Source organism: Seriola dumerili, unplaced genomic scaffold (genome assembly GCF_002260705.1).
Source record: "Seriola dumerili isolate Sdu_G_001 unplaced genomic scaffold, Sdu_1.0 BDQW01000367.1, whole genome shotgun sequence".
NCBI lineage: Eukaryota > Metazoa > Chordata > Actinopteri > Carangiformes > Carangidae > Seriola > Seriola dumerili.
In genome coordinates, this window is record NW_019174622.1 from 2,020,192 (window position 1) to 2,043,793 (window position 23,602).

The 23,602-nt window shown below is 41.6% G+C and overlaps 1 protein-coding gene across 2 annotated transcripts in view; it reads right to left on the bottom strand.

Moving 5' to 3' along the window:
• The window catches only part of sgcd (sarcoglycan delta), a 163,031-nt gene that overhangs the window by 126,807 nt on the left and 12,622 nt on the right, over positions 1-23,602 (bottom strand). The window contains exon 1 of one of the 2 annotated variants that reach the window (XM_022760870.1): positions 26-284. The exons of the other annotated variant lie outside the window; for it this stretch is intronic. Within the exon in view, the coding sequence (XP_022616591.1) occupies positions 26-28 (3 nt within the window). The 5' untranslated portion in view covers positions 29-284. Of the gene's footprint in view, positions 1-25; positions 285-23,602 lie in introns of those variants that run through there. 2 annotated transcript variants of the gene reach the window in all.

A 23,602-nucleotide genomic window follows, 5' to 3' on the forward strand; every position in this document is an offset into this window, starting at 1 on the left:
AACAAGGCAGTGAAACCAAACTTACCATGTTTCCTTTTCCTTCTCGTCTCCTCCTTATTCACTCTCTTTACTTCCTTCTCTTTGTGTCCCCTCCGGGCGCCCGGTGAGTCGAGGTGTGTCAGGCAGATAAAAATGGGATTGAGTTGCTGCTAAGAAGCTGCATGAGGCCTTCACTGACCAACTCAAAGTCAGGCCGCCACCTCTCTCTGTCTGTCCCCTCCCCGCTGCCTCGCTCTCTTGTCAGCTTTTCCAATAACAAACTGCTCCCCGCCTCTTTTGGCCAAGTCCCTGAGTTGTTTCTGGACGCTCGCTGGACTTCTGTGACCCGGCTGTCTCCCTCTTTTCTCCTTTCTCTCTCTTTTCCTTTTTTTTTTCTTCTTCTGCTGCTCTGCTGTGGAGAGTCTTGTTGCTCCAGCCCTCTGTCTCACTCAGCGGCAGCCCTGCCTTCCTTTCCAGATTTAGAAGCAGAGACACATGTGGGCTTCTGGTCTGAAGTTTAAAGAGGCGGGACTTGACTGAGAGTGTTGTGTTGTCATGACGACCCCTCCTTTTTTTCCAGTAGTTCGAGTCCTGCCCCTCTTGTGTTTTATGAGCAAATACACAGGGATGTGTTTGGATTTTTTTTTTTTCCATGTGTCTCTTTTTTTTTGTAGTGGAATATATTACACACGGTGCGACCTGACTACTGCTCTGGACTCGTGTTTTACAGTCTCAGCATGCCTGTGTGTGTGTGTGTGTGTGTGTGTGTCTACATAGTTATGAACACTTCCATCACGTTTAGCTGTCGCACTGCTACATGCTCTGATAGTTATGTGACATACAGAGGTATCAGATCTGAAAACGCCGTTATATTATGTCATATTTTGGTTATGAGTGCTTTGACAAATTGCAATATTTTGCATTTAATTGTGTATTTAATTATTTATTTCTGCATTTATTTATGTAATTCTTTTTTTGTCCTTATATATCAAACTTTTGGCACTGAGTGAAAGTAATTCATGCTTCCTTATCGTTCCAAAATACACTTTGTCTCCGGTGTCTAAGGTACAACAAGCGTAATACAACAATCCTTACTCAGTTATTTCATCTCCTCATGCTCTTGTTGGAGGCTGATTTTTTTGTTGTGTTCATTTATTTACATTTTCCTGTCACTGCGTTTGCTTCAGCTTCAAAAAAAAAAAAAAAAAACAGTCAATCAGTTGGACTGTGCAAGCGTGAGTGAACACGCGTGTGTGGGTGCACATGCGTGACCGTCAGCATGTGAGCTCAGGAGCAGGAGAAAGACACAGTAATTTGGAGAATGCAAATTCCTCTCCTCCACTTCAATGTTCTGCGGCCTGACAGCGAGGGAGGAAAAAGCTTCACAAAGCTCCTCATACAAAGCTGCACTTTCTTTTTTCTCTCTCCTCTCCCCCTCTTGCCTCCTCTCTTCCCTACTTGTCCTCCCTCTCTCCGCAGCCACACTGATCCCATTCTCTCTGCCTGCTTGTTTGTGGTGAGACTGATTTCGTAGGTTAGGGGAATACTTCATGCTTTGATGTTACATCCAGCAGTTTCACAGCCCTACGCCTTTGATAAGAAAGAGCAAGGTGCTTTATTATTAAAAGAGGTTAAAAAGCCGTTTATATGCCCAGGAAACAGGTTAAGCCGCAGATATGTCCACGCCCCGAGTTCACAGATTTTTAAGCCTTGTAATTTCAACAATTCAGAGTTTTTGTTTTTATCTTTCACTCCCACGTAAGACACAATGAAAATGAAGCCACTCTTTCACGAGCAACGCTGCCTAGAGAGGAAAAAAAGAAAAAGGAATAATAGCAATCATTGTTTAACGGGCGAGGCAAGTCCTGAATCTTAAGTGGTGCAGGCGGGGGGACGAAGGCTGCAGAACCCAGGGGAACCTCACTGTTGTTCCCTGGGCTGCAGCTGGAGCTCCACTTGATGATGTATTAATCAATAAATAAAAGGGGAAATCCCTGATAGGCTTGTGGTGGGAGAGAGGAGGAACACAGCAAGGCTCCGGCTCATAATGGAGACATAGTGTAGGCAGATACGCCGGGGAGGAGGCGAAACCTCAAACACAGAAAGATTTCTTAACAAGGGTTTAAAAGAGGAGGAGGAGGAGGAGATAGAGGAGCTCAGTTAAAGTGCTTCAGACTTTTTTTTTTAACTTAAAAAAGTTAGAATCATCTTTGACACCTCTTGCGCAGTTGTATGAGGTCTGTGAACACAGATTAAAGGTCCCGTATTTTACACTTTTCCCATGGTTTATCACAAGTGTTGATCTATAAGAAGATATATTTGTGGTTTTAAGAAGCAAAAACCATCTGAATTTAGTTTTACATCTCCTCTCTCAGGCTTTTCTCTGGAGCTCCAGCAACAACAGGTCGGTGAGCTGATTGGCTGACTGTTTTCTGAACAGATCTAAGGTAAACACACAAGCTGTGTCCCGATTGGAGGACGCAGTCTACAAAGGTGTGACCATCGAAGACCGTGAAGACTGAACGGAAATGAGACGTCTGGTCTATGGAAGATTTTCGCTTGGCTCCTGTCGCCTAGCAACCTTGACAACACATAACTTTTGTTCACAAAAACTTGAGGTTTTATGGCCCTTGGTTTTAACAGTCGTTCTGTTAGCTGTTGAACTGAGCTGAAACCCAATACTTACATTTAAAAGTGTGATCTTCAGGCTCTCTGTCTGAGTTGTTGGCTTTCATAAGCGGCGCGCAATGAATCTTGGGATAAGTTGGACCACAAAGGATCCACCTTTTGGAGCCTTCATTGACCAGGAGAAGAAGGAGACAGACAGTCTAGTTGCGCCACTGACTTGGGACACAGCTACAGAGAAATCCTGCCAGGCCGGATGGTGGGTCTGGGTGGGCGGGGCTTGGGGCACAGCTGAGATTCGGTAACTGCTTTGCTGTGACATCACAAAGTTACAGTTTTCTGAATACAGGCTGTGTGCATTTCTCTGTGGACTGAGGCTTTGATACTTTCACAGTATTAACACAGAACCTAGACCTGATCTATAATCACACTACACATGGACAGAGACCTTTATACATTAAGCTACAGCTGTCAGGTTGACAGCTGCTTCTTTCAGCCTGGTTCACTCTGAGGTGACTCAGCCAGAAACCCTCCACTTCTTAGGCTCCAACTTTTTCATGTTTAGTTCGTCCAATTAGATTATTTTTGCCTGTGAGAAATACCTGAATAACAAATAAACCAATCTGTCTGTTTACAGTTTTTTTTTTTTTCCTGTCAGTGTGTAAATCCATGTCTGTGTATATGGATGAGACAACCACCTCAGTCTGTTATTGTGTGCGTGTCTGATGGGAGAAGGAACATTGGACGTAACACGCCACTCTCTGTTTTGTTTGTCCATCATTCACACGTCTGTCTTCGCGTCCCTTCAGGTATGTCTCTGTGCATCATTCCCATTGTAATGCATAATGAATGTTATTGTTTTTATTGTGTTCTTGTGTGAATCATACCTAAGCCAGAAAAATCCCCAACCTGCCCCTCTCAGCCGCAGTGTCTGGATCACTCCCAGCCCGCTTCACTCTGTGTATGAAAACAGCCAATTACGGGCCCAGACCGGCCCAGCGACGGGGGTTTTAGAGCCGAGTCCAAATGCAGGCAGCCTTGGTTGAATATGAATTGTGTCACAGATGTCATCATGAATAAATATGGCTATTTATTTCAAACTCAAATTGCACTCTCGCTTGTTTACTCTTCCACCTCCAGCTCTAAGTCTGATTCTCCTGTCTGCTTTAAACCAGGCCTTAGCAGTGCAGATAGCGTCGCAATAACACAACGAACCCAAATTCATTACAGAGGCCACGTTTGCCTCATTTTCTCCTCAACGCCTCATTGCAATATCAAGAAGATCAGATGTTGCCAGAACACAGAGCGCCAGTTTAAAACAAAACGAGAAGCGGAGCGCTGCTGAGGAAGAGGTGATTATCATAATTAGATGCAAATGTTACGTGGAAATTGACTAAACGCTCTGAACGTCTCATGTGGGGCCTTTAGTTTTACAGTGCAATCTTATTTCAGCACAACGCCAGAGAGGTTGTTCATTTCAAAAGTAAATCCATATTTCCATTTGGGATGAAAATCATTACCTCGTACTCCGCACTCCATATACTTCATGATTCCGAACAAAGTATTTTTCTAAATAAAAAGAGGATCCAGGACCTGCAAAAAACAACAGTGATTTCAGTCGGCCGACTCACGTGGAGAGGATTGTTTTGTTGAATTCAGGGTTTATATCTGGCATCTGAGCTCTGACCAAGCACAGCACACAAGTGATGGTAACTACTAACCTCACGTAAGACTCACAGAGTCCTGCAGGGATGACGTATTTTTGTAAGCCAACCTACAAGTGGGTTGTATCACCCCAAGTTTCCTCAATAAAAAGCCAAAGTGATTTTTAAATTGTCTTTTGGATTGTTACAGAAAGTAAGTATCACCTTAACCACAGACGTTATTTCAGGAATCTAACTAAGAACCCATCGATGAAATCCTGACGTGCCTAAAATGCCAACTCAATTCCAGATTTTCATACTCATTCCTCCAGCACTCGATATGTTATAACAGCACTAATTTAACACTAAATCCACCTTTTTGGTGTATTAAATTATGTACAGGCACATTATTACTGTATCAATTGATCCTGGTCCCATTCTTAGTGTTCATTAGAACAGGAAGGGGCATGTTCAGGCTAAAATGTGGTGGTTAGCAGTGCAGCCAACTCACTCACTTTCTCTGTAGACTTGATGACTTTTACGACCCTGTCTCTTAGCTTTCTCAAAATGGCACCTAGCGACTAGGACACATGCTGAATAAATACATCAATGCGAATCTGCCTTTTCTGTCACTGAATACTTTTTTAATTTCCCAACTTCCTCGGTGCTGCTGACTCAGCTCTAAAACTTCAGCACTTTTAGGAGCTGGTCAATTCAGTCATTTTGTTTTCTTCCCAGCGCCTCAAGTTCATTTCCCTGTTAATTAGTCATTTGGAAAGTCACCTCGCCGGAAAACACAGCCCTGATTGGCAAACTGTCACAAGTGGCCGTGGCTCACCTGGAGGAAACAGAGGCTGCATGAAGACTCTAGCTGTCTGCCATAAAAACTTATATATCCTCAATATTTATTCATGATTGTTAATAGCATATACATACAGTATATTTTTCCCTCCTCAGGTTTCACGGTGATGCGCTGTGTTCTCTGCTTCCTCGCCTTTCTCGCTTTCCTCTTTGCCAGGAGGCACGTCTTTTTCCATCTGAGGAAGTGAACTCCGTGAAATCACTGAGAGCGATCTGAAATCACTAACAATCAATGAAACTGCCAGTCACCACCAGCCGACGTGAAGCACGTACTGTATTCTCCAGTCGTATTCCTACCCTGTCATTCGCCTTCAGCTTTCTCCAACATTGTGATTTTTTTTTTCATAAAAAAGTCACACTTGCAGTCATTTATATGAATTTTTGCTGTATCACATCTCGACAGAAACCATTCTCATTCACTCTTTGTAATTCGTCGTTGGGCGCAACAACCCGCCCCGATGTGATGCATTTTACAGGATTGCATCAGTAAAGTTTCTGCATGTGCACTTTAATGAGTAACAATGGCCTTTCTGCTGGATGTGCAATCAAAGCAGAAATACTTAGTAAGTCATCATCATGAGGTTTATGCCATGAACATCTAAAGGAGCAGTTGTACTCTCACTAAAGCACACTGACAGGAAGTGAACAAGGTTTATTAAAGGTCTCCTATAGTCTAAAGGTCTCTGTCCATGTGTAGTGTAATTATAGATCAGGTCTAGGTTCTATATTAATACTGTGAAAGTATCAAAGGACCCACCATCCAAACCTTGCAGGATTAGTTTTTTACCTGAAATCGTAATATTTTTATTCGATCATTCAGAAAACAGTGAGCCAATCAGAAAACTACACTGAGATGGCTTTTGGTTCTTAATACCACAAATATATCCTCTTACGTATCAACACTCAACACTCAATAAAACACTGTAAAAATATGGGACCTTTAATTGTTCAAGCCTGGAATGGCATCAACTCCGTCGTTAAAATATATGGCAACCTCTCTAATGTGTACTTTAGGAATTTCTGAACATACAATTTTGAAAGCAGAGTTTGGGTTAAATTCTCATTAGCTGCAAAGCCAATGATTAGCTTAGAGACATTTCACTGCTGCAGAATAAGGGCTGTGGAAGGAAGATATTTGAGCTTTTCAATAGAGAAAGAAAGCGACATGACCACACGACTGTTTCTAACTTTCCTCATGGCTCCATTGTCTGAAGCAAATCTATGACTGTGACATCTCGGGTGAAATCGGACCTGAAACCTTTGGTACTGGTGTATTATTATTATTTTTTTTTTTTACTATAGCCTCCATTTGCTAGAACAGCCACAGAGGGCACTTTCAGATGGACAGTAACCCTCTTGCAGAGTATCAAACAGGTCAGCTGTGGTGTGTTGCTGGGGCTACCTGTGAGAAAATGAAATTTGAAATTTGACCCCAGTTTGAAGGCTTATCAGACTCCGAGAGAACACAGCACAGACGTTTTTACGCCTCTGGACTTTGAAAACTTACTAGACACATCAGTGTGTCTAAAGTAGAGCCTGAAACATATGCGTATGCAAGGGGAGATTATGTCCTGATGCTTGCAAGGTAAATGGTGAACTTGACGAAATGCTACAAGCTACAAGTATGAACCCTTACATATTTCTGATTGGCCAGGAAAGTTTATTACTTAGAGGTGAGCTACAATATATTAAACCTTAAGGGCAAAAATGTACCATCCATAAAAAAAATAAAAAATAAAAAAGTTATTCTAATGGACTTGAACAAACAAGCCTCATGGACCGATTAACCCGTAAAGAAAGCTCTCAGCTCTCCTGGACCCAAACATTTGAGAGTCTGGGGAAGTTTTGACATCTGGGAGTGAAGAGGGGAGATTTGAATTAAAAGAGACAAGGTGCACATAGAGACAAGCCCAGCAGGGTAATGAGCACTGTGGCCCCTGCCGGGCTCCAGCCATCTGCTTAGCTTGTAATGGAAGCTATTCTTGCTCAGCACAAGCGAAGCTACAGAGGAAGTAGGAGGTAATTTGATGGCAGGGTGGCCAAGACGTAGGAATCTGGTAGAGGATGATGATTAAATGTGAGAGTGGGATGAGAGGTACAGTGCAAATAATTAAGATGTGAGCTACAGGTGACAGTGACTAACAAGGATGGTGGCATTTTTTCCTCATAGTGAGGAGAGCCTGCCAGCATGACAGACGGCAGGTCTTTGCGGGGTGCCCTTATGGTTACCAAGACTCCATGAAGTGCGTCAGAATTATGGTGTCTAGAAACACAAAGGTCACCTCTGGGGTGTCATCAAATGTCTCAAAAGAAAGACGCCAAGAACTGATTATTTGAGTTATTTGAGGTGTGACTCCCACCAGCTGTTTTTTTCTGTAAAAGCGTTATCTCCATGTGTTGGAAAGAAATGAAACCACAGACGTGGACGTGTTCACCCCCCTGGAGTCTCTCACAGGTTCTGTCATCCATAGACATGTACGAAAGAACAGAAAGGTAATAAAACTTGTTACTGAAAGGTCTTGGACTTCAAACCTCTCGGGCAAGAGACCCACTTGCCTCTACTCCATGTAATCAGACACTGAACATCTAAGCGGCGTACCACAAAGGTCTCCACGTCAACTCTCGCAACCCCCCTATTCAATACAGCGAAAATGCCAAAAAAGGTAATGAAAAGCATCTTCCACCCTCACTCTGCATCTCCCACGAATCTTCCCACATGTTGTTGCTGTTTGTCTGTTGACTGTCGGTCAGTTCAACCACATTGCAAAGGAATTTTCTCCTGGTGGCATGAAGAGGGAGGGAGAAAATTATCCATTAGCATGTCTCTTTCCTTCTATTGATTTTACAATTTAACCCAAATGTTAGACACAAACGTTTTTTTTCTTCTTTGTTTTAAGATAATAAACTAATAATCTACTAATCTTCTTAATTTAACTGATAATTTAACTCACTTAATTGTCAATCAATACCTGTACAATTGATGAAATGACTCTTTGTCATGTTGCATGAATGGCAGATAAAGTTTGCAACCACCTAGTTAAAAGAAAGGGGATTATTTAGCAGCTAAAGAATCGGCTATTTTTCTTGGTGGAAACCAAAACACAAACACGACTCGATATGAATGCTAATACTGTTTTATGTCTGCTCGATGTGCAAAGAACTGCAACTGTTGGCCCACACGTTCGGCAAACCTTTGAGCCGATTATACTGGTGCTGTGTGTATAGATTGTTTGTTGCCCTGAAGTGACCAAAGAAGTCAGTTGATGCTGCTTTAACTCAAGGTCTACTTACTAGCTTTTTTTTTTTTTTTTTTGTGGAATTCCATCTGACCTTGGGTGAACTTTGTTCTCTTTTCAGGTGAAACTTTTGCTCTACACCTTTTTTGTTTTTGCTTTTTGACCTGGCATCTTTTGGAGAAATAGTGTATTGAATCATTCATCAGAGTAACGATCTTAATCCCCGTAAAGATTCAACTCTATTTTTGTTTTCTAAACCCCTGAGCCTCGTCATTTTCACCCCAGTCTGTGTTGTTTTCTTTCATTCACAAACTTTGTCTCCATCGCACACCATGCTCCTCTGGCCATTCCATCCACACTGTTTGAACAGAGACAGAAGAGAAACATATTGCTCCTATTATACCCCGGCGTTTGGTTTTCCATAGAAAGCAGTGATTGTGTTTCCGTTGGAGCGCGGTGATGTAGATGATGGCTTTGGCAGGCGGGAGACAGGCCCGCTCTGATGAGCTAACACTCTGCTGGAGGAGAATGGAGACGGGAGGAGGCATGAAAAATGGTGCAGCGTTTAGCGTTGTTTGGCATCGCTGCCGTGGGTTCACTGAGTCAGAAACGAAGAGGCTGTCTTTGTGGGGTGTGACTGTCAACGCTGGATGACGGATTGCATTCTGGGTCCTCCGAGGGGAAGCGCAGAGGATGAGATAATGGTTATGAAATAAAAGTCTCCCAAACAGACAAAATACAGTGACATAAACTACCAGTTTAAGATGAAATATTCAGCCACACAACAAAAACTCCAAGCGAAAACATGTCATCCTTACGCAGAGCGCTCACACAATTTCACCCTCACATCTGTGGACGTATTGTGTTTGAAACGCCGCATTGATCTGTAAGCAAATGGCATTTTTGGCTGGAAACATCACTGCTTGGCACTTCAGGAAACAAGCTGACGACCTGGCCTTAAGAAGTCAATAAAATGGTTTCCGCATGGGGGCCAAACAGTGCTCGCTCCCTCAGACTGGGACATTACTTGAGTGCTGTTAATTCCCTCATCTCATTGTTTGGTCATCAGAGGGGATTTGTCAGTCGAGCTGGACGGTACGATCAAATCAAAAGAAATTTGAACTTGTGATTCACGGAGGCCGGTGTTGGGAGACAGCTCCAAATATTTACCCCAGTCTGTTCAAACTCTTTGTATAAATGTTACACAGGAAGTCGACCGTAATGTAACAAAAAGGTCTCATTAGCAGAACTTCCTGCCGAACTCGACGTCTACTACTGGCTGATAAACACGTCCCTCAACCTATTAATGCCTTATGAAGTTATCCAACATTCAATAACACTGAATATTGTGTTATTTCCAGCCTGTACATCGTACAGTATAATTATCTTATAAACCCGCCCCTCATGATTATATTATGATTGTATCTAGATATTACATTCTTGACATCGCCCAAGCCCAGTTGTCACGGCTAAGATGTACATACACCAAGTAGACGCTTAGGAACATCATCACTGGAAATCTGGTTTGTATCAAAGGTGGAAACAATTCCAGTTAAATACCTCAAAGACCAAGGACATGGTTATTGACTTTAGGAGGGAGGCGTCTCACTCAACACCTCAGACCTTCATAAATGGAACTGCAATTGAGTTTATTGATCAGTACAAATATTATGTTTTATTGTATTGTGTATATCACTGCACTTTTTTAAATCTTTTTTTTGTTTTTCCAAGTTTCTCTCTTGGTATAATAAAATGTCTGAATCTGAAACTGATGAATCTAAGTCCACTGTTCACTCTCCTTAACACTTAATGTAGTCATATGATCCTTTGTTAATATAAAAACTGCTGATTTAATACATTCAGTACTTTATGTATATCTTTCTGAGCCACACATCTACAGGCTCAGGGCAAAGCAATTGAGCAGTAAAATGTGGGACTCCTGCACTGGCTGTATTTGTACAGTAAAACATGAGTTTGCCCTGTAGCGGTACAAGCTGACGAAGTGGTTAATCTCCTCACTATCACCCCCCCACCCCCCACCCCCCCCAAAAAGTAATTTTCCTCCCAGTTCTCACATGATCATTGCAGCATCACAGGAAAAGTGCTAACAGCTTTCAGCCATCGCTGCTTAACATCAGTGGATTTGAAATCTACAGACTGAATAAGAATTTTTTTACACTTTGGTACACAAACAGAACATGTGAGGTTAGGGGAAATTACAATATAGTTAATAAAAAAGTGAAGACGGAGCGGGTGCAGTCCCTAGTGCATACAGAAAGGTCCAGACAGAGAAAGTGCAGTAGTTAAAAGCATTATTATAGCAATAGCACCCATTTTCCCAAACATTTATCCCCTTTCTGCTTTTGAAGGCGAAGAGTGAAAGTCATTTTCTCCATTGAGTGAGTAGAGTTATGTTGAATAGGAGGGTAATGATAGGAGGATTCCTCTGTAGCCAGCACTTTGTAATTGTTTTTTTGTTTTTTTTACCTGCAACCATGAAAGTGTTCAAAAGGCATGTATGACTGTTCCTGAGATCTTTAGGGATGTTTCCAACGTAGAGAAAGGTGAAAGAGGAATCTGACTCTCTGAGATCAAATGGCTTCACTTCTCTTCAAAAAGGCTCAACATGTGCACAAATCCAGAAAAGATGTGCATGGTCCACCGAAACCGATCCACACTCCCTCCAGTAGGGAGGGCTGAGTGAGACCCACTCCCTTTGGATTTCTGAGTAATTAAAAAAAAAAAGGGATCGGATTTTTCGAAGCAAAAAATCCCTCCAAAACAGTAAAGGAAGTATTAACTGATGTCCTTCTTTTTCATCTCGACTTGGTAAATAAAGGTTACAATGTGTTAGCAAAGCTTAAGAGCAGAAGCAGAGGAAGCTTTTATGGATATGCAGCGCAGTGCATATCAATTATGTTCCTCCAAGGGCGACTAAGAATGAGAGCACTTACAAAGAGAATGGAGGAACTTCTCAGTCTAAAAGCTCCTGTCGTGCTAAACAGTCGTCTTTGAATGTAACCACGACTCCGCAGAGCCTTCACATGAAGCAAAGTGACACTGACAATTGTCACAGTTTGTCTAAGTCATGAAAGCAGATAGGGAAGGACATGGAAGAGGGAAGAAACATGAAGAAAAAGCATAAAATCAGAGTTAACTTTTGTTCCTTTTTATGTTGTTTCACCCCCCCTTCAATTCACGGCTGTACCAAAAGCAGTCCTCTGGTCTCTTTACTGTCTACACGTGCTCAAAGGCAGCGAGAGGATGCAAGAGAAAAGCAAAAGTTATGCTTCAGTATTTCTACGAGCAAAAACAACGAGACACTGAATTAGCTGCTGAACGCTGCGACGACAAGGACAAGAACATACAGACAGGGACAAAAAAAAAAAAATGCCGTTTGCTAGCTTCTTTCTCTCTCTGAGCATTTTGCCCTTGGCTAGAGTTTCCACCTCTTTCCTCATTACAAAACACACTGTTCCACAGCACAGGCGTGCAGGCCCGGACCACCGCCGACAGCAAAACAGTTGTTAAACAGCACAAGGAACATTTATTGTTCTAATTTCTTTCAGCTTTCAGCTTATTATTTTTCCACAGCGCACAGTGGAGGAGGGTGTAACGGAGGTCAGAGGTTGTTGCAGTTACATGATGAGCCGTCAGACACCTGGGAGGTTGTCTATCAATGCTGCAAAGTGAATGTCAAAGGTTTTAAAAGGGAAATGAATGATGTAAATGTTTGTTTAACTGTGCTGGGACATGAACCACACTCATTCTGTCTTTGTTCTGGTAACAGCACCTGAGTCTTTTCTCGCTGCACGCAGTTTGAGTTATCGCCCCCGTCTGAAATCACTCCCAGTTTACTGTACAGCGCACTACATTTACTGTCCACCATTTTATTTAACTGTCTGATTTCTGAGCGTGTGAATTTATCCACTATATACAGCCCCAACAACTCCACAATGGAACGGATGGCCTGGCATGTGCAGTACTTTCAGCCACAAAGCCACAGTGCAGTAGAGTGCTGCAGGGATTATGAATCTTTGTCGACCGACCAGGAAGTTAGTGTCACCCTGGTTCCCTCCACAAAAACCCAATGGGATTTTACATCGGCTTTTGGATTATTACAGAAAATAAACTCTGTGACAAACATAAGTTTATGATCCTGACAGGTTTTTTTTTTTTTTTGCCGGATCATTTTCACTAATGAGCCACTTTTTGATGTGTGAAGCATAAATACAATAAGCAGAAGTAAAAAGCTAATGTTAGACTGTAAACCAACGTCACCACCACTAAACTTCAACTTGTAGTTTGATTCAGCTCTGACCTCTTCTACAGAAGCCTTACAGAGTTGGTGAGAGTTTGTAAGACTGCGAGTATAATCACAACAAGACTGTAAAGGTGGACATGCGAGTAGATCGTTTTTTTAACGTCCCTGACAAACTCTGTAGCCTCACTCAGACACTTGTTAGCAACCAGCCTTTTTTAAACGATGTAAAAGTGTAAAGAAATCAGGACTGGGGTGTTTACTTACATATTTAATGTCGTAGAATAAAACGTGAAGATGTCTTGAGCTTGTGTTGAACACAGGCGTTATTTCAGCCATTTAACCAAAAACCCCATTCAACAGCCCAGAAACTAACTTCCTCATTCCTGCGGCACTCTATGTGCTGCATTTTATAGACGCAAAAATCAATGATAATGCAAAATGATGATGATTAGTGTCTGAAATCTGAATTCACTGCTCACTATAGAGCGAACTCTTGAATGTTCATTATGCAGGAAATACATGAGTGAACAAGGAAGTGATTTCAGACACAGCCAGTCTTCTGAAATTTTTGTCCAAATTCACTGACTGTATTTGTCTTGAGGTCTTGAAGACATTCATCCAACCATTCTAACTCAGTCACAGTGCTGCAGCTCACAGCCAACACACACACACACACACACACACACACACACACACACACACACACACACACACACACACACACTTCAGCTCTCATTTACCAACAAGTGAAGCACGAGCTATTACCTGTCCGATGCAGATAGCTGTATTGATTCTGAACTGAAGAACACCTGCTTCGTCGGACACGCGTGAGACAGAAAACTGAAGTACAGTTGAAATGCGTTCGGTGTGGGCCGACTGTGACGGCTCATTGCTTTTCAAAGCTGGAAAATAACAGAGAGAGTTTTGTATTTCTGTTGCTATAGAAGGCGAGACACAAACTGCACTATACCTAAACATAACTGTGGCTGACAAAGCAATCAAAGACTATAATGCAGTCCTTGTTGCAGAGTCGCTTCACTATCCTGCTGTTTAAAATGCACAGTTGCATGTCAAGTGGGGAAAAGAGAAGCAAAGGGCAGATTAGGAAGTGCTAATTAGTCATAAATAATCAGAAATTTCAGTAACTTAAAGAATAAGAAAAGGGGTTTACCATGAGTCACAACAATCTATGCAAATTTCTGCAAATTTAGTGCAGCTTTAATTCCTCCACTCATGAACTTTTTAAACCTGAGGCCTCGACTGCTTTTATTTACCAGCTTATAACTCAGTCACTTCATGTCCCAGTCAGCAATGACAATGTATGTATGGCCATGGAACACATGTCTGTGTAGTGCACTACATTCACTGCCATATAAACCGATCTCTCTTTACATATATATTTTTTTTATTATTTGTGTTAGGGTCCGAATTTCAGGATATGACCCCGTGTGAGTGCCTTCATAAAACATACAGTCGTTTCCACAGGTAACATTCCTACACACAAGAATCATTAGTCATTAATTTATATTGAATTACATGTATATTTTCATTAATATGCCCTGAAGAAGAATCAATGGTCACTTGCCAAAAGCTTCAGCCATCATTTAGTTTTAAGAGGTTATAATACGTCGTCTGAGCAGTGCTATGTCTTCAGGTTACCCTGGAAGCTACAGTGACTCGGTATCGGAAAATGACAAAATGTTCCAGGTGGGCCAACCTGCACAGAAAAAAAACCATACATACAGCTCCTTTAAAGCTTCCTATGTTGCTTTTTATTTAATTTACACGTTTCACTTTCACATTCTAAACTCAGCTAGAAATACTGTGGAAAGTTAACACCTGTGCATGCACATACACACACACATACTCACACACTCATTTACAAAGCATATGAGCACACAAAGAATGGGACAAATAGACTGAAACACACAATGCTTGCAAGGTTGTTCACACATATATACACACACACACACACACACACACACACACACACGCACACACAAAATTCCATTTGCCCTGTAAAGCTCCCAAAACTCGTCTCCTTAATTCTTTCCCTGAAAAGCAAAGCCAGAGGAGTAATCCACAATCTCAGGATCTTCTCTTTTTGCTTCCAAATGCAAATGGAAATCCTTGTTCTACAACGGCTTATTGAAAGGCTTAGAGAGGAAGCTGTTGCTTCTCCTCATCCATTTCCTGCAGAAAGAGAGCTGAGAACGAGAAGTTCATCTACAGCTGTTGAAGCCCCAGACGGTGCTGCGACTCTTCTGGCTCATAGGAAAGTGGTTCTGATGCACGGAGAGGAATCATTAAAGCTGCACCACATCTTATCTGTCACAACCACAAAATGCATTAGGGGAACCCACTCACTCTACTAGTCGAAGTAGAGAGGTAATGAGACAGTTCACGACGTTCGGGTTTAACAAAGTTTTAGTGAAAATAAACTGACACAACATTCCTAACTTTCCCCTCCATACATGGCTTTCAAATGACAATCTGGCAGCCATATTCTTTCTTCCTCAGTTCCCACGGCAGCTTATTGGGACTCTTGAAACTTTCTGCAATATTTGAAATAATTCTTCCTTTCGTTTTTAAAACTTCTACAAAAAAGAGAGCTTGATATCTCGGTTATGTTTTTATTCATGTTTAAATTGTTTTATTGTTTTCTCTTCTGATGTAATCTGATAATGGTGGTGACAGTGTTTTTGGCTGATATTGTTTGAAGGTGTTCATTGGTTTAGAGTTAAATCAGTTTGGAAGGATTAAAAATGATAGGCTTTCTTGTATTACGTAACTTTTGTCTTTTCTGTTTGTATTTCGTGAGATAAAGAGAAGAAATTTTTTTTTTAGCAGATTTCAATTAAATTTGGAGGAAGTTGGGGCCAATGGAAAAGTGATTAGTTCCTGGTGAGGATCTATGAAAAAAATCTACTAGCGTTTTAAGAAAGAACATTATTGCTATCATTATTATTATTATTATTATTATTATTTACCACTAATATATTTTGACACAGATCTGCATTATAATAGTTTTCTGTGTCCTGCTGCTGTTCATGCTCCAAAGAATCTGTTCTAGGAACCAGAATCTTGATTGATTATTTATTACCCCCCACTGGCACTAAGTGTTGGTACTGGACATGAATGTGAGGTGCATGTTTTTACTGGGCTGGATGAAGGGGCGACATGGATGTAGTAGTAATGTCTCCAGTTAAGAGAAAGCACAGGCTTCCATATTCCAGTAAGACAATCTCATCAGTGACTGAACAAAGGCAAAATGCCCTTAAACGATTCAAGCTTTTATTAAGTACCATTAGGTTGAATGGCTTTTACATTGTATCTACATAAAGTGACAAAATGGACATTCATTTATATGCAAATGCAGAAATGATTTCAAGGATTCCTGCCTTTTCATGTCAGACCTCGTGCAGATGTGTCATTAACATGCTTTTCATGTCAGTTTTATGTCCAGATATGATTTGAAGGGACTACAGCTCAGATTAAAAAACACCTCTTCTCTCCAGATCAGATTACTTTTATCAAACCACACACACACACACACACACACACACACACACACACACACACACACACACACACCACTGAGCCGGCGACAATCACAAAAATACAATTTCGTGACTCATTTCTTATAAGCTGAGAATTGCCGTGAATGCATTAAATTGTGCCGAGCTAAAGTGAACTGAGTAAATGGAATCAAACTGAACCGACTTGGATTGGAGTAAACTGAAGTGCCATTGGATTTGCCATCTATTGAAATAAACTTAGCATGGAGAGAGTTCAGACCTGTGCTGCTGGCGGCTGATAAGCGGAGCGCTGCGTGCGTGTAAGCCTCATATCTGCTGTTTGATCAGTGTTGTTGGGATTGTTGCCACTGAATGTCAGACACTTCCATGTGTCGCACTGTTTGGCAGATGCAGACTGAGCAACGTGTCGGAGCTGGCAGTCGACCAGCTGTGAGCTGTGTGTGTGTGTGTGTGTTTGTGTGCGTCTGAGAGAGCGAGAGCGAGAGAGAGAGAGAGAGAGAGAGAGAGAGAGAATGACTAGGGCTGTGAATTTGTGTCTGTAGAGTGAATACAATGCTTTCCTACTGAGCAACTTAAACGCCATCAAACTTGGAACTCTTCAAGTGTTTAGTAAACAAAAACTGAACTTTCACTCCAGTTCCGGTGGACACTGCAGAAAAATAATGCGTCCATAGGGAAATAAATAAAAGTCCAAGGAGGGCACTCAAATATATCAACGGCAAAACATGGACTATGCACTCAGAGCTTTACGGAGGCAGCTGGACTTCATTGAGGTTCTTGAAGATGTTTCTCTCATCCAAAAGGCTTTCTTCTTTAAAAATGTAATATACGACATATACAGTATGTCCTTATATCAAGAGTGACGTTGCCATATATAAAGATAAGATATTACATGTAATAACACCTATAAAAGGGATCTGTTAAAACTTATCTATATGATGAAATTCCTTCATTGAGTGTCACAGTTGTTGCGACCATACATGTTAACGATATATGTTTAATTTATATATGCAAGTTTATTAACATACATATAAAAAATTCTATATGTTTACATGTGTTTTTCTCATTAGTTTCTCATTAATTTGAAACATGTCGATTGTCCCATTCTAGGAAAGTGACTTCAGACTTCTGGAACTCACTGCAGCATTGAATGCCGTCACATTAAGATTTCTGGTCACTGGAACTAAACCCCGACATGCATGTATGTGTACAGGGTTGTCCATATACTTTTGGCCATACAGTTGTCCTACATGATTTGCTCGTCTTGGCTTATTCTTAATATTCTGTGAGAGAGTTAAAAGGAGAGAGAGTGTGTGTGTGTGTGTGAGATGTAGCAACGCCTTCCTTTCATCCGGATAAAAGCTTTGGAGTCGTGTCACAAATCTCCTAGCAACCTCCGCCTGGAGCCATTAAGGAGTCTCGGTTAAGAATCTGCACTAATTAAGAAATGTACACCCTGACAACCAGACGACAACTCTCCACCCATACAGCTGCCAATCAGAGGAGTGTCTAGTTAGCAGAGGAGCTGCGGATGTGAAACAAAGACACGACCTGTTCACTTGCAGGTGGTGAAGAGGAGGTGAGAGGTTAAGTTCTAAAATAAAGATCACAGACTTTTAGTAACAAAACAAAAACAAGAAAAAGTAATGGATGCAAAAATAGAAACATAAACACCTATTAAGGGTCAAAAGAGGAGAATTTAAATAAATAATAAACTCATTAAAAAGTCCAAAATTAGCCAAATTATTAATTAAAAAAAGACAGTGGAGGTTTTAGGGGGAACCAAAAGCCTCCCTTACTGTTTCTAACCTGAAGTCCATGTTATAGACTTTGGTTCCAAAACTGCAGAGGGTGTTTTGGGTTTTCGGTACACTAAGCAGAAAACTCTGTGGATCCGAGGAACATACCAGTGATATATCTCGACAGTACATCAACCAGAGTCAGGGACAAGCTCCTGAAAAGATTTATGGACAAGGACTGGGATCATAAAATTTATCCTAAGACTAACTGGAAGTCAGAACAAGGACTTTAGTACAGGACTGATGTGAGCACTTTTATTTTGCTCAGTTAAAAACCCTGCAGTGTTCTGTATGAGCCGTGGTTGATTCATACACCTGGAAAGAGGCTTGGGAGCAAAGTGTACTGTAGCCCTAACCCAGGATGTCCTACCAGATAGACATGCCTGGAAGACCTCTTCAGGAGGGCACCCAGGGGGCATCCTAACCAGATGCCCGGATCTCCTCAACTTTCGAGCCTCGGCTCAGAGCTCGTTACCCTATCTCTCCCGCTGTGATCTCATTCTTTCGGTCAATAACCAAAGCTCATGACCATAGTTGAGGGTTTTGAACGTATCGGTAAATCGAAGGCTACGGCTTAGCTCCCTCTTCACCACAACGCCAATCAACTCACTCCCAATCCCGAGGGAACATTTCACCATTTTCCAGCAGAGAACCATGGCCTCACTTGGACATACCGGCTTTCATCCCAACTGCTTCACACTTGACTGCAAACCACCCCAGAAGATCATGGCGATCACGGTGTGATGAAACAAACAGAATTGCATCGTCTGCAAAGAGCAGAGACAAAAAGTCTGAGGTCCTCAAACCGGACACTCTCCTCCCTCCGTACGACATTAAATCCTGGCCTGTGGTACACATGAAAACTAAACTGAGCCTTAAAGTACTCCATGTTGAACCTTCATTAGGTCAGATCAAGACATGGTAATCCAAGGAAACCAGACTTCTAAAAACAAACTGTTTTTGATCATGTTTGTGAGTCGCATTTACACTTTTGCTAAGAAACAGCAAGTTGGTAACTGATCTATATTTGTTAACACGACTAGTGAAATACAGATTGTGTTTAATAGAAAGAGTGGGTGAACAACTGCTGCTGTACTACTCGGCAGTAATGTGTGGGAAGCATCTGGAGCATCCTGTGTTCTCTATAAGTGAGACAGAGGTTAATGATTGGTGAGTCTGTTTGAAAGTGATTAAAATTTCATAAATACACACTCTGTTGTTGCAGTGTGTCTCCAGGCCTTACAACTGTTAGAAACTCCACGTCCAAACCTTCACAAAGAGTCTTGGGGGGGCCAAGACTCTCTGTTCTGCCGTGACTAGGTCTAATCCGGCACGTCATCGCTGTGATAGATTCCTCAGCTACAGTTTAGTGCGAACATTTCCTCAAGTACTCAACAGAGAGATTACGTTCTACAGCGGTTCTCGTTCGGCAGCGGCTCTGTTATTTAACATTTAAACCCCCAGTTTAAATTAGAGATTCATAGCCGGGGATGGAGGGATGAGGGCCGGAGGTTAGAGTGAGGTGGGATATGATAAGCGAGCCGCTGCCCGTCAGCAGAAAATGATCAGGAATGAAGCTCTCAGCTAAAAAAAACGCAAGTCTTTTATGTAGGAGCAGGCGAGACCGGGAGGCGCGGCAGTAAGTCACGTCACGTCCAACTACTCGACTGAACAGAGAGGAGTCTGTGTGTGCACCTATAATCACGTGTTCTGTCTATGAAGAATGAGGGAGAGGCCGAAAGTAAAGCCTCACTCTGCAGCTGTGTTTGAGTTTGAGATGCACAGCAAGATGAATATCAAAAAGAGAGAGTGGTGGAGGACAGAAAGATGAGCTCAAGAGACAGACAAGACAGGTAATTCATAACCTGGGAAAATGATATTAACAGATCCATTTTCTACCCACAGAAATTGTATACTTTTTGTCATTTAAATTGACTTCTCTGTCAACAGGTTGTTGGAGAAAAAGATTCTTCCCTGATGAAATAAACAGTAAGAAAATGAAACAGTGCTGAAAGTATAGCGTGAAATTGAACAGAGAAAAAGAAAGACACACTGTGGAAATGAGAGGTGATGATCGATTAACGAAAAGCCAACTTGTTGTTTTTCTTTTTCTCTTTTCCCATGTTGATGTTGCAGCAGGAGGAAGAGCTGCTGACAGGTGTTGTCTGTTGAACTGATAGCTAGCCACCGTCATTTACCAGAAAATCCTTGCCTTTCTTTACTTTTATTCTTTCGTCTGGAAGATTTAACCTCTTTAAAGGTCTCTGTCTTTTATGTGTAATGTGCACAGTGCCTGCCCAATGTTACAAATTGGTTCCCAAGATTCTTGTTCCTGAGTGAGCTTTGCCACCTGAGCCGCTGGAAGCTGCTACTGCAACGTTACAAGGATCATTTTATTTTGAAAGGAGAAGGATGCACAACACGAAGGCAAGGCTCTGGAGCTCTGAACTACCTGAACATAAGTCCTGAACAGCTGCTGGCTACTGTACATACATTACTACAATGGAGACGTCCTCACAGACCAACACACAAACAAAGTAGAGCTGCTCCCCTTGAGCATCCACAGACACGACAGACAATGGATGCAGTGATCAAACAGCAGGTCCTGAGGGAGGGATGGAAGTAGACCACTCAGTAAAGTCATCATCTGTACTCAGGGTTACTGTTGTACACACACACACACACACACTGCAGAGCTTATGTAGCTCCTTTTTTCTCTCTCTCTCTCTCTCTCTCTGCGACTGACGGCACGATCTCCAGCGGCCTCATTACCAATATCATATAAATACATAGCCTGGGACCTTGATTTGTTCAATAATTCAGCTGCTGCTTCTCCTTTCCCTCCGACTGCAGCAGCCGAAGGCAAGTCTGGAGGATGGTGTTAGTACAGCGTAGGGAAAACAAATCCTGCGCGTGTGAGTAATAGTGTTGGACGACTGGATGAATACATCAGGAATCACTGCCGGGCTAAATCCACTGCAGCTGAAAATTCCCTTGATTGCTGTATTTTTTTTTTACTTTAAGTACTTGGATATTTGGCTATTTAAAAAGTCAAATTCTTTGACAGAAAGCAGCAACTATGCTGCGTTGGCAACTACAAGACTCAAGAGCGAGTTCAGCCCATGTAACGTCTGCCTTCTAGCTGGTCATCGCTGTGTCCCAGCCACGTACAGGGAAAGTGAATTTTATTTTTCTTTCAGCGCTAAAATATATTTCGCACCTAATTTCTTTATGGTTACTTTAAAACCAAAAGAGTCTGTTTTTCATCTGTTTTCCAGGTCTGAAAGGGGAGGAGCTACCCGGCGCCACGTCTGTGAATATCGATAAATGGATCGGCACCAGAGGCGTTCTCAATCCATCAATGCATCAATCCATCAATCCATCCAATGCTGCAGCTGAAAATTAGGTTGATGAGACTAAACCACTGAATCCATATTATTATTATTATTAAACCAAAAACTAAGAGCTAAAGAGGCTAAAAAACAACTTCTGAGTGGATCTGTCTCCACAAGTGACCCATTTACTCTGCAATTAGTCAACAACCTACTGTTAATTTAAAAAGGTTGATTTGAAGAAAGTGAACATACAGTATATTAAAATATATTGTTCATTCATTTTATAGTTAATGAGGACACTGTGGCATACCCAGCCTCTGTCGTCCAAAATCAGATCTGGCAAACAAGCAATAAACAAACAGTCTGATACGGCAACACAGAAGCATTTTCAAAGCATTTTCTCACAGTGTTACATCATGTAAGTATTGTCTCTGACAAAACAAAAAGCAGCCCTAATGTTCCCTATGATGCAGCGCCCACACAAAGCAAGCTTCAAGTCTCTGCAAATGATTTTCATACTTTACTGAAGTCAAGTAAAACTATTCTGAAAAGGGAGTTTTGAGAAAATGCGTCAATCAATACAAAAAGCTTTATCAAAAAAAAAAAAAAAAAGGAGCAGCAGGAGTGTAAACACACATTTTGTAGGTACTGGGTTCAAACATGCATCGTCCTTTTAAAATGTAAAGCTGTTTACAGTGTAGGCAGCTGGCAGCTGCTGCAGGCTGGTGCGACTCCAAACGTTCTGCATATTGTGTTTCTGTGTATGGAAGGGAAGGAATGAGGTGAGGAGGAGGAGGAGGAGGAGAGGGGAGTGAAGGAGAGCAGACAAGATGAAATAAAAGAAAGAAGAAGATGAAGAGATACTAGAACCTGCCAAAGGCAATTAATTAACTTTACCATCTGCACTTCAGCCGGTTTGTTTCAGGAGAAATCGGAGCAGCTCTCTGTTTAGCTGCATCTCGCCCGGTTGCATTTTAAGTTGTTCGGTGTTTTGTTTCTTTTTGCAGTGTTTAGAGGCAATAATGTGAATAATTCATTCTCCCTTATCGACCTCTGTCAGCGACCAATAGGAACCGCAGGAACACCAACTGAACCTCTATTGCACTGATTGTACTGAACTTCCTCACCTCCCATCATCCTCTGGAGCAATAGTGCAGCACCTCAAAACAGATGTAAACATTACAATCTCATTTTCACAGCAAGAAAGATTCAGATTCATGTTCTTTCATGAATTTTTGCAAGTTTTTTTTTTTTCTTTTTTTCTCATCTGGGAAAACAACCCAAAAAGAATATTGTTTTTCTTTCTTTCTTCACAGAAACAAAGACAAATCCCTTGCCTCTCAGGGTTTGTTTTCACAGATGAAAAAAAACAAGAAATTAGACATGATTCTGGCAAAAAAAAAAAAACTTTTTTCGCTTGCCTTTCAGGGCTTCAGTGAATGTCTGCTCATGTCACACTAGGATCCAGATGCATTTCAACAGGCCAAACCCCAGACAGCATTCATGCATGAGCTGTTGAGCAGCTCAGGACTAAATTTAGAAATTAGTTGGCAGAGAATTAAACAAAAAAAATAAAAAAGGTGTATTTTTTGCAGCTCTTTTCGAGGACTAACGTTATCGCACTATGTTGCGCCGACTCATGTGAATCAAAGCTGCACAATTTTAGATGACACTAATCATGTGATCACTGTGAACATTTACATTTCTGCCAGATGCCGCCCTGGAGTTGCCCTACATCAGCAGTGTCTGGGAAGTCAAATGTAGGCCTCTCGCTCCCTCACTCTGTGTGTAAAACACTTTGCTGCAGGAGTTCCTGAAACTGAACTGAGGTGTGAAATACTTCTCTTCAACTGTGATAAACTGGAGTCGATCTAAAGACGTTTTGTCTTCAACTTAGAGTTTGAGTTCCGCTTGAGTTAATCTGAACTAAACTGGCTGGTAAATGTTTGGATTGATTTGTGTTAAACTGAATCTTGCATTCTTAACTTCTTCATCTTACTTCATTATGTCCACACATAATTTGAATGTGTTTAACTGATGAATCTTTAAGTGCCTGGTCACACCAGAAAGTGGCAGAGCAAAACTTATTTGTGCAGCCAAATAAATGGTTGCTTGGTAACATAGTAGGGTTGAGTTAGTGAGGTACTACAGCAGGAGAACCCACAGGTAACATGCTAGCTACATTAGCCAGGAAAATTTTAGCAAGGGTGACCATATATTCAAACCCCCATACCACGACCGTTAAGCGTACCGCACATTCATGCACAAGCACATGTATGTGTTCCATAGGTGTAATTCATCAGGAACAATTATTCCAGCAC